We start from the raw sequence: 12,261 nt of genomic DNA on the forward strand, positions 1-12,261 counted from the left end.
TGCTTACCACAAACAAAGTTTTTTATTTAAAAATATATATTTGAATTAAACTGTAATAGCCCAAAGATCCTTGTAAAAAATGTTAGTTCTGAGACTCTTCAGATTCAGTGAAGACAGAATTGTTAGCCTGTGTGCCTTTGGCTAAGGACTCTACCTAGCAAATGTTACCACAGAGTCAAGCCTATGGCTCTGTTGCAGAATTGGGGCTAAGAAGTCTCATATTATTGGTTCTTGGCATTGAATTGCCTCTTTTCCCTTTCTCCAATGTAGGAAAGACTCAAATATTACACACTTTTTAGGAGACAAAACTTATGGAGATATAGGAGATGGTACATTCAGCTAAGAAAAAAATAAAACACAGGAAGTACAAATGTTACTCTTCTAATATATAAAAAGATGTCAGAAAGGAGTAACATTTAGGGACATGCAGAACGTTTTGAAGGTGAAATGTTTCGACTAGAAATGGGCCATTGCAAGCCCCTAACAAAACTTTCTCTTTTAAAAGAGCCTGTTTTGAGCTCAGAACAAAACAAACCCGTTTCAGTCGAAACATTTTGAATGCCATTTTGGAGGTCTGTTTTCCCCTTGCTGATTGGTTTTCTGGCACTAGCTTCTGATTGGCTTGTGATCTTGCTTCTTCATACAAATCAAGTGTTGACATGGGCAACTGCGCCCCCATTTGCTGGAGGGAAGGGGGAGCCCAAAAGGAGGGAGTTTCAAAATGTATTCAAAGGGACTGGGAGGCAAAGAGAGCCCTTATGCCTCTCTTGAAGAGGATATATCAGGAGAGGAGGAAGGTTTTTGTGGTTTTCTCAGCACTGAGTATAATATGCTGTGCTATTGCTGCTGTAACTATCTGGTTTTGCTGGATCTCAGATTGACAAAGGCAGAACTTGGGTGCCTGCCTTCCTTGAGTTGTGGTTTGGTTTGTTTGCAAGATAGTGTTGTGGTAAGAAATGAACAGTTGCAGCTCTCTCTGTGTTATTTCTTGGTGATTGTTGTGATGAGCTCCATGTCTGGCCTTGAGACTAACTGGCGCTTTACTCACTGCTCTGCTCTGCAATCTGCATTGCAAGATGTAGTCAGTCAAAATGTGGCTGAAGTTGCTCTAGTTGAGCTTATGCCTATGCCTGCTACTAAGAGTGCTGTTGTGATCTGTTGCAACGATAGGAAGGTAAGGAGTCATAATTGTGTGTGTGAGAGAGCAACTTGTGCCACTGATGTTACAGCAGCACAGGCAATTTTTCTGGCAGTGGATTCTGGGTCAGTGATTCCTTTTTGGCCATTTGGACTGTCTTTGAAATATGTGTCCTGTGTTGGGAGGGACAGATTCCCTTTTACGGTGTGCTTCTGCAGTGTTTTTCAAGGCAGGGTTGCAAAATGCATTTCACATCACAATACAAAACTTGTGTGTGCACTCTGTTATCATTCAAATTGTTATCATACAGCTTGTTCCAGTCATAGGGAACAATGGGTAAACTCAATACACCTCATTGTTCCTCATAGGTAGCTCCTAGGGACACTAAATTGGGTTGTGTAGTAGGGCATGTTGGGTGCTACCTACCACTCAACCCACAAAGGAAATGGGCAAGCGGGTGATTTAAAACAAATGTTTAACCTTTTCCCCCAAACCCAATAGGATCCAAGTCCAGAGACTTGGGCAATATCAGTCCCACCATTCAAATGCTGCCATCTCCTTTTGAACAGGAGCTTAGATGTAACTCATGATAAAACATTCTGCTTAGTATTTCCAGGCCACATTCCTGACAGTGTAACCAACCGCAGAAGCAAGTTTTTGTTCCTGGGTTGTTGTTTTTTTCCTAAGAAAGTCATGGGCTTTGACTAATGGACCAACATGCAGTGACAACATCCTCCTTTGAACAATCTTGCTGACTAGGCTGTGGCAGGGAGGAGACAGAATAGCAAGAACAGATCGTGCTATGACATCGCTAGTGTGCAATGCCGTGTCTGGAATGTTTTGCACCATCACCCTGAGTGTACATAACACAAAAACAAAACCCTCACAGTCCCTTCTGCCTGCCCAGTCGAGATCTCATCTCTTCTTTGCTGTTACTGTCTTTCCCACATGTGTAGCTTCAGCTAGGATTATAGTTCTTGGTGGCCTAGGCAGCCTCAGTTTTCACCAATCTGCCCTTCCTACTCCGTTGTAGGACTCATGGTCTTCTATTCCACTAATAAAGATTCCAATTTATTACTAAAGAGGAACAGTATTTCTTCTTACTGGAGTAAGAGGTGCAGGTGTTCTGCATCCTATGTCCTTATATGGCCCAGAATATATATATATACTTATTTCTCTAAGCCAGAATGCGTGGGGATGCGTGGTGGAACTCTCACGAGATCGTGTGAGAGTTCCAGCCTTCAGCCGGGAGAGCACCGGCAAACGTTGGTTGGGGGTTGGAGGATGGCCAGTGAGTGAAGCCCTGCTGGGAGGAGGGGGAAGAAAGTGTGGGGGGGAACCGGGCGGTTGGGGGGGGAGAGCGGCTGGTCGGCTGGGCAGGTGGCATGGGGGTGGCCACGGCTAGGCCCAACTAGCACTTTGTGTGGGGTCAGCTAGTAAGACCTATTCTAGGCATTACACTTACCCATGGATAAGTGGACATGGTAATTCATGTGGATCATTGCGAATACAACAAATATTTATATACTGCTTTTCAATAAAAGTTCCCAAAGTGGCTTACATAGATTAGAAATAAATAAATGAAATGGCTCCCTGTCCCCAAAGGACTCACAGTCTAAAAAAGAAACAAAAGGTAGGCACCAGCAACAGTCACTGGAGGAATGCTGCTCTGGGATGGATAGGGCCAGTTGTTCTCCCTGTGCTAAATAAAGAGAATCAACACTTTAAAAAGGTGCCTCTTTGCTCAGTTAGCAGGCCCACATATGTTCTTAATTCTTAATGATACTTCAGTATGTGATAAAATGAATTGAGCAAAATGTTCTAAAGGGTCTTTTTCTTTGCAAGATATTCCATGATGCATTATTTGATGCTTGGGGGAAATTCTGTAGGCTCTCCCATACCATTTTCCAAAATGATGTTGCTTATCATGTATCAAAGTACTATGTCAGAGAATGTAGCCCTTTGAAAGACAAGCAAGAGAAATGGAGGACTAGATTGTCTCATAAAATTGGCTACTCTGCAAGCAATTCCAGAAAACTGCTCTGGCAGATATATCACTTCTGCTGAAGTTGCATCCCATGTGAACGTTTAGGTTAAGTTCATAGTACCACATACATTACAATATCGTGCTATTTAGTCATGGAACTCCTAGATGGATTGCTGGATACACCACACAAACCTTAGATTGATACACCTTACAAACAAGCAAAGAATATTATTATATTCTCTAGAATATTATATTCAGAGAGCAACTAAGTACAGCTAGCCACCATTCATAAATACACCCCAGCATGGAAGACCAGCTTAAATCCAGGAGAGACTGAATGATTTTAATTTAAAGACTTATCTCTGAAAGGGAGCATCCAGACTGGGTGAGACTTTAAGAAAACAAAATGTGCAGAAATCTGGACTAAAACTCATGTAGCTGCTTAATAAACCTCTGCTATGTTATTGCACAGAGGAATTTCCGCTGCTGTGGCTGAAGAGGTTTTCTATAGTGCACTCTTATCTGGATCACTAGGCATACAAAGATGGATTGGCAAATTAATTCAGGTTTGTAACAAGACTGATTTCCTCTTGGATTTTCTCAGAATGCCGTCAACAAATTTTATGCTTTTCCAACAACAGCACACTGTGCAGTTAATGTTTGCAGTCCAAAGGCAATAAGCAACAAGTCTCTTAGCACCGTGATGGAATGGATCTGTCACGTGCATTAATTCTTGTAATGAGCTGCAGGAACTTTGAAGTATATAACAGCTTTAAACAAATGTTGCTTTGCATTGGTTCCCATTGTCCTTATTTTTCTCACTCTTAACAGCAATCAGAGTTGGAAGATCTGATGTTCTGTAAACTCCTGTTCGCATCCTCCCCTGGCAAGATTTCAGTTCTGAGTTACAGCTTTCAAAACTGAGGTTCACTTCTGATTCCTCAGATTCCGGACCACCTTTTGATGCAACACCATCTACATCTATGATGCGATTAACGGGGAGCTCTTTTTTGAACGGTTTATTCCTAATTCCATCAGGCTTAAAACTTCGAATCGTTTTTTTAGACCTTTGTTTATCAAGATTTCTTCCAGCTACTTTCATATCTGTTTTCTGTCTGTTGGTCACACCTAGAACAAAAAGGGAAAGGAAGTGGATGTAGTATTTATGATTTCTTGTCTTACATTAATCCAATCCCACAATCTCTTAACTTGTTTCAATATGTTGCTGTTCTGTTTGTGGGACAACATATCCATAATAGATAAATAATATCTTCCCTTTCCACCTCAGTGTAGAAGTGCCCAGACAGTCTTAAAACAGCAATTAACGTTAAAAAAAAACACAAGGCTACAAGAACAGTAAACAATAGAAGACAGCAGATAACAAAACAAAACATAAACACAGGGAGCTAGCTAGGCACAAAATCAAGATAAGTATCCTGCCAGGAATGTCAGCAGGGAAGAGGTAATGCATATCTCCCTGGAAAGGGAATTACACAGCCTAGGTACAGCAACAGGAAAAGCCTTCTCAAGCATTTTCCAACCAAGTTGCAGACAGCAGCAGGGTATTGTCTGCATATGGATCAAACAAGGCAGCTAGAGGCACAAGTTCTCAAAGGGAGTTGTTGAATCAGCAAAAGGCTGGTGCCAGCTGAAGGTGTTAAATAGCCAGCAAGAACTACAGCTCTCCCTGGAAATTCAGGCCAGCCCTGCTCTAGAGGAGGCTACTCAGGAGCTGCTCTCTTGCCCCTCCTGAGTAGACCCATTGGGAGTGAAGTCCCAAGCAGCCAGGTAAGCACTCTGTCTTCAGAGCAGGAGCTCAGTTCTGGCATGCAGCCCCTCTGTCCAGGGTGTGCTCTACTGATGATGGAGGGGGTTCCTGAGGATGGAACAAGAACCTTACTGAGGGGCACCAGACCTCCTGTTCTGAGGTTCTGGCTACTCTAGGTTTAAGGGATCTGCGGGACTGTCACGGCAATCAGGATCCCGGCTGGGGCAGGCTCCCACTCCTCTTCCAACAGGGTCTCCTCTGGGTTAACCCTACAGCTATGGTGAAGGATATATCCCTATTAAAGAGATCAGGTAAGCTCATGTGGGAGGAGGTGGTCCTTTAACCATCAGGCTCTATTTTCTTTAATCCTTTAAAAATAACCAACATTTTGAACATTTGAGCCAGAAATGAATCAACATTTGAGCCAGAAATGAATCACAAACCAGGGAAGCTGACACATATGAGGAGTCATATGCTCTAAAAACCCAGCCCAATCAGAACTCTTGCAACTGTGATCTGAGCTAGCTGAAATTTCTAGATGCTTTTTAAAAGCTACCAGATACTGGTTGACTTTCCATGCAGTGGAATCTTGGCATTAGGAACCCGCAGGGCTGCTGCTGAACAACTTAAAACAGCTTCCAGGCAGTTGTGTAGCGCTACTTCCATTGTTTCCAATTGAATTAGTGCTTGCAACTGCCCCAGGGCTGTTTTGAGTCATTCCTCATCCACCTTGCCACACTAAACCATTGGGGCTGCCTTTCATGTTGTGCAGCAGCCCCAGAGGGTCCCTAATGCCAATGTCCTGCTGCACAGCAAGTTGGGCACTAATTCTATAGCCTAATATATCCAAGATGATTCTCTAGAACTAGAACTAGAACTCTAGATGTTTAAAAACATCTTTGTGGTTTTAAATACATTTTTGTACAATGCTTTGAGCAACAATTTTTGCAGACAAGTAATTAATACATATTCAAATTAATTATCTATATTTCAAGCAACTTTTTCACAACAGGACAATATTCTCATTCCAAAATATCTAACTAGTATAATCAAATAGAGCTATAAAGCAAATATTTTATTTATTTTTATTTATTTTATTTTTACATTTTATATCCCGCTCTTCCTCCAAGTAGCCCAGAGTGGTGTACTACATACCGAAGTTTCTCGTCACAACAACCCTGTGAAGTAGGTTAGGCTGAGAGAGAAGTGACTGGCCCAGAGTCATCCAGCAAGTATCATGGCTGAATGGGGATTTGAGCTTGTGTCTCCCTGGTCCTAGTCCAGCACTCTAACCACTACACCACAACAGTACAATATTGTTATGGCAGCCAGTGAGCCTTCCTTTGTCATGAAGATCACTTTGAATGGCCCAGTCTTATCGTACCCATATTTTGAGATCCCATTCATTTTAGACACTGATGCTAGTGCTTATGATGTGGGTGCTGCATTGACTCAACAACATGATGGTTAAGAAAAGCCCTTTGTTTATTTCAGCAAATGTCTGAGTACTGTAGAGATAAACCGTTGCATCCAACTCTTGGCAACTGTGAAGTCTATAAGGCCGTTTCTGCCATTATGTATCCATTTCCACAATCCATCCCCAACACAGCATCCCTCCAGAGACTGTTGCTTTTGTCTATCTTATGTTAAGATTGTGAGCCCTTTGGGGACAGGGAGCCATTTTATTGATTTATATCTTGCAAAGTGGGGAAATGACTTGACAAAGGTTACTGGTTTGAATCCCTACAGGTATGTTTCCCAGACTATGGGAAACACCTATATTGGACAGCAGCAATATAGGGAGATGCTGAAAGGCATCATCTCATACTGTACAGGTGAAGGCAATAGTAAACTCCTCCTGTATTCTACCAAAGACAACCACAGGGCTCTGTGGTCACCAGGAGTTGACACCGACTCAAAGGCCACTTTACCTATAAACCGCTTTGTGATCTTTTGTTTAAGAGCAGTATATAAATATTGGACATATTCAGACTATGGAAGGAAGTTTCTGGTGAGGACAGACTATTCCTCCTTGCAATGACTATTTTGATTCAAAAAACCAGAAGAACAAATAGCCAGGTGGCTAGTGAAGCTGTAAAGAATAGACCACCATTATACACAGGTCAGGATTAAGACATTGTAATGCAGATGCACTGTCCAGGTAGCTGTGTTTGCAGAAAAGTTGTACTACCACTCAAGGAAGGAAAGCGATTGCCCAGGGAACAGAAAGCCCCCAGAATCCTGGTTTGCAAAGGGACAGCTGTTCCTGACATAGAAAGAATGAATTTGCAGGTTGAACTCTGAGACAATGGAGATTTCACAAAGGGAGAACTCTGATGTCAACATTGTGTGCAAATGGAAAATGAATGCACAAACCCAATCACACTTTGGGAAAGTATTCAGTCATCCCTTGACAACCACGGTTTTACCAACTGCAGTTTTGAGTATATGCAAATGGGGAATTGTGACAGGTCTTGCCAACTGTGACCCGAGTATCCACAGTTGGCGAGATTTTTTAGTGATTGAGGGGGCGGGCGGGGGTTTCAGTGATTTTGGGAGGTTCAGAGGTTTGATCTGCTCATTCCTCTTGGTGACCCTTGTTGACTTTGCTGTCCCTTGCCAAATTAAAATGCCTTTGAGTGATTTTTTTGGGGGGGGGGTGTTCAAAAAGATTCCAGAGGTTCGACTGCTCATTCTTCTTGGTGGCTCTGGGCGATATTACAGGATTTTTTTGGTGATTTTTTGGAGTATTTTTTCCTTTATTTTTAGGTCTTTTTGCAGTCGTGGTTCCCCAAGGCCCCTGTAGACTTTAATGGTACTAGGGCATTTGCGTCCTGGTCAATTGTGTCCCGGTCATTGGCATCCCTGGATGTTTGCATCTGGTTTTTTTTGTGTCCTGGACATTTGCGTCCCTAACCCAACTATAAGTAAGCCCCATGTTATATATGTTAAATCATCTTGTCTAATCAATTTGCATAATTGTAGGCACATGATGGGAGCCTTGTTTGTGACTGAGCTACTTATAAACAAATCCCCACATGTGTTTGGTATGATTAGAAAACAAAGGGTGGGGGCTGTATCGAGTGACCAACTTCATTCTCCTTGTGAGTTCAGCACTGTTCTGATCAGTCAAGATTTATATATGTTAAACATTCCCTATGGTGTAATTTTTAAAAAAGAAACTAAGCTAGGTCACAGCTCGTGAAATCAAGCATAGGTGGGAACATACTTGTTGATGACGTATATTATAGCTATCACTATCATAAGAAAAATGCTGCGGGCATGAAAACTTACTGGAGATGTGTGGTATGATCCTGCAAAGCAAGAGTTCATACCGAGAGCTATGTAGTAACAAAATGAATTAATGAGCATAACCATGGTTCTTCTTCTGCTGCAATTAGAGCATAAGAGTCAATTTAAGAGTTGAAAGAAACTGCAATATCCTCACAAGAACCAACCAGACATCTCATTGGAACAACTTTGTCAAAACATGATTAATTTTCATTGGCAGAAATGTTTGTCGTTGGAGACAGAAAGCACAAAATACTCCACCTATACCAAACCAAAGATGTAATTATGAAATACCAGGAAAATATTGTATTCTCCCAACAGGACAAAGGTTTCTTGCAATTGATCCTGGCATAAATGATGAAAATAGAATGCTCATCTTTGCTTCAGAAGAGGGTTTGGATGACTTGTTACGATTTCAGAATTGGGCAGCAGATGGCACTTTCAAAATTTGCCCACAAATCTACTATCAACTGTATTGCATCCATGGCCAAGACAGTGCATTCAGTATTCCCTGTGTATTTGCTCTTCTACACAATAAGACTAAAGAAACATATGACCACCTGTTCAAGGAAGGAAGCTCTGGCCAAAAAGAAGAAAATTGACTACCAAAGAGGGATTATTGTCAAACCCAGAAATAAGAATATCAATAAGCACCTTCAATCATTACGAGGGGTTGCCCACAACATGCATACTTTATGAGGACTTAAAATTAATTTTGATGCATGCTACAATCTCTTTTTTAATTAATAAAATTGTTTTAATGAAATCTAATATGGAAATATTAGTTATACTGTGGGTTAGGGATGCAAATATCTGGGACGCAAAAAACCTGGATGCAAACATCCAGGGACGCCAGTGACCGGGGACGCAATTGACCAGGACATAACTGTCCTGTCACCGACTTTAATGCCACACCAACTGTGAATTTGCCAAAGGTGAGGTTTTGCCAGAACAGAACCCTAGCAGCTGGCAAGGGATGACTGTATCTCCTATCAGTACCATGGTTAGGGCTCTCTGGTTTCTGTGGAAGTCCAGAATTTAGGAATGATGCACTGTACAGGAAAAGAGTAAAGCCTGCAGGCAATGGCTGCAAGTGGCAACTGATTGTATCAGGAAATATTGTGCTTTGATGCTAAAACTGCTGGATACCATGGAGTGCCAAAACTCTTGCCCAGGTAAGGGAAAATTTCAACCTCAGTGTGATGACAAAAATTGGTGCAGAAAATGTGATGCTTGCAAAGGAAAGATGTGCCAGCCAAAGACAGCAACATACTGTGGGAGCACCAATGGCATGTGCTGCTGTCAATGTGCTTGGGTCATTGACAGCCTGACAACCAATACATCACAATTGCTATGGGTAATTTTGCCTAGTAGCCTGAGGCTTACTCAATATACAACTAAGAGTGGTATGAATGTAGAAATGACCTTAGATGACTTTTAAAAAACAAACCATGGACTATCTGGGGAACTACACCAAATCAAGGGAGAAATGCTGAGTCAAAGGTTTGTAATGTTGTAGGGATCTGCAAAGCATGGACTATCCCAATCCATCCTCAATCAGATGCATGATGGTTCAGCTGAACTCTGGATGTACACTTGGCCATTTTCGTGCAGCAGCATCAGAATGACTGGGAGAGGTGCTCCTCCTGACAATGTAGAGACTGCAGTTAATAAAAGTAGAAGATATACCCATCTTCCTTAATAAAAGTAGAAGATATACCCATCTTCCTCATGTTAAGCCACAAGCTTGGAATGCCCCACCCAGCTCCTTTATGGCAGATCAGAAGACACAGGGTAACGTGGACTATTTGGACAATATGAAAGAATCTCTATCAACTAAAATAGAGATGTTGCACACATTTGATCGCCTCGGATAAAATGAAATGGCTGTATAATTGAGTTATATGCAGAACATTTATGAGAGGTAATCTGATGTGGTTTTACAATCTGAAGAAGAAAGGCATCAGCTTTAAGAAAGATGAACACTGATGTAGTACTCAGAAAAATAAAACTTGTTTACCAGATCCAGCTATACCCTAGGCATAAAATTATTCATAAAGTTCAACTAAGGAGTTATTAATAGGGCAAATCATGAGACTGGCTTCATCACATTTCTCCACATGAGGGTCGCCTGAGATGGAACACATAGTTATGGAACTATATGCTTCACCTGAGCAAGCAGTTACCTGAGCAAGCAATCAATCAAAAAAAGGGACAATGCCCCCGGATTAAATGAGGCGTCTGCTTAGCAACCCCAGAGGAGGCCTCAAAGAAACAAAAACCCATCCCAAAGACTTGACCTCTGAGTTAGTTTAAACATTGTCCTTTTGAGTTGTTAATATTGGTCTGAATCGAAATCCTGCCAAAGGGATAACTTTAGTCAAAAAGGAGAACTTGTATTAATAATGAAGAAATAACTTTGTATTGCGTGACTAAAGTAAAGTTGTGCCGTCAAGTCGGTGTCGACTCCTGGCAACCCACAGAGCCCTGTAGTTTTCTTTGGTAGAATACAGGAGGGGTTTACCATTGCCATCTCCTGTGCAATATGAGATTAGCTTTTCTAGGAGCAAACATTAGTTCTTTTAAAACCTTCAGTGTCCAAACCTTCCTTTGAGAAAGGAAGTGTTATAGCTGCTGACCAGCCTTCCTTGTCAGGCAGATCATAGGAACATAGGAAGCTGCCTTAGAGCAAGTAAGACCATTGGTCCATCTAGCTCAATATTGTGTACACAGACTGGTGGCGGCTTCTCCAAGATAGTAGGTAGGAGTCTCTCTCAGCCCTAGCTTGGAGAGAACTTGGAACCTTCTGCATTAAAGTATGCAGGTGCTCTTCCTAGAGCAGCCCAATCCCCTAAGGGGAATATCTTACATGCTCACATGTAGTCTCCCATTCAGATGCAAACCAGGGTGGATCCTGCTTAGAAAAGGGGACAATTCATGCTTGCTACCACAAGACCAGCTTGCCAGTTGTTAAAGGCCCAGGATGGTTGCCTGCTGTTGTTTAGTAGGAACTGATTGTTAGGAGATGGTTCTTGATCTCTCTGTGCTGATGGGTGAGTGAGAAAAAACAGTATTTGAACAGTCTGGAACAGAGTCAAGGACAGAAGCAGAGACTGAAAAACTAGAAACACATTGTTGGCTCTGGGGTGCCTCTGCACCTGATAAGAGGTTGTGGACATTTTGCCTGGTGAGAGTGCACATGTTGCTTGCCTCCTCATGTCCTACTTTTATATTTGTAAATAAATATTCCAAAAAGGTAAGTCTCCAGTGTGTTGTCGCCCAAAGGGAATCAAAACTGAAGTAGTGCTACCCTTGGAACTTCTCACAGTTTGGTGAAGTGGGGAGCAGGCAACAACAGGTTTCTGTAACCAAGTGACCATTGCATATTAGTCTTTAAGCATCATCTCAATAATGAAAATGAAGACAATGAAGAAGCTGGTTCAAGATGCAAATTACTTTGGCAGAAAACCTGGCTAATATAAGCAGATTAATTTTAGAATTAATATCAGTGAACAAAGTCTACAATTTTCAAGGCAGAACGAGCCTATAATTTGTGCAATAATCACCTATGCATTTCAGCTTTACCTTTGAATTGCTTCTACATTTCTGCATATATACAGTTGTTAAAGTCTGTTCTTTTGCAGTGCTAGCCTAAAGGAGCCCTTTTTCTTTAGCTGTAAATTCTTTCCACATCTAATGCTTTCAGAATAAGCACTCAGAGATGAGGTCATGGCTTAGATCTTAGATATAGTTTTGTCCTAGGATGAACAAAGGAAGTTACGTTTTGAAGTGTTATAGCTAGCTGAAGTGAGATCCTAGCAAACTCAGACTATAAAATAGTCTAAGCAAACGTACTAGGGATTAACACATTTCCTCCTTTTCTTTATTGTTTCATGGGTTTTGCTCTACCCTCTACTCCTCCTGAATTCCTTTAATAAGTAAAATTTCTAAAATAATTCCAGAGTTTGATTTCACATTCTCCAGTTGATCTGTGTCTTTCTTTCCTGTTCTTCATTACCCATATGCAGCATTGTAAAAAAGCAATTTATGTGATGGGGTGTACAATTGTGTAAAGTT

General features: G+C 41.5%; 1 protein-coding gene across 1 annotated transcript in view; it reads right to left on the reverse strand.

Moving 5' to 3' along the window:
- Positions 1-2,554: 2,554 nt before the first annotated feature.
- Positions 2,555-12,261, reverse strand: part of RGS12 (regulator of G protein signaling 12) — a 142,922-nt gene continuing 133,215 nt past the window's right edge. Inside the window, exon 18 of the mRNA XM_053256888.1 lies at positions 2,555-4,255. Coding sequence (XP_053112863.1) covers positions 3,898-4,255 — 358 coding nt within the window. The 3' untranslated portion in view covers positions 2,555-3,897. The remainder of the gene's footprint in view (positions 4,256-12,261) is intronic.

Source organism: Hemicordylus capensis, chromosome 5, assembly GCF_027244095.1.
Source record: "Hemicordylus capensis ecotype Gifberg chromosome 5, rHemCap1.1.pri, whole genome shotgun sequence".
Classification (NCBI taxonomy): Eukaryota; Metazoa; Chordata; class Lepidosauria; order Squamata; family Cordylidae; genus Hemicordylus; species Hemicordylus capensis.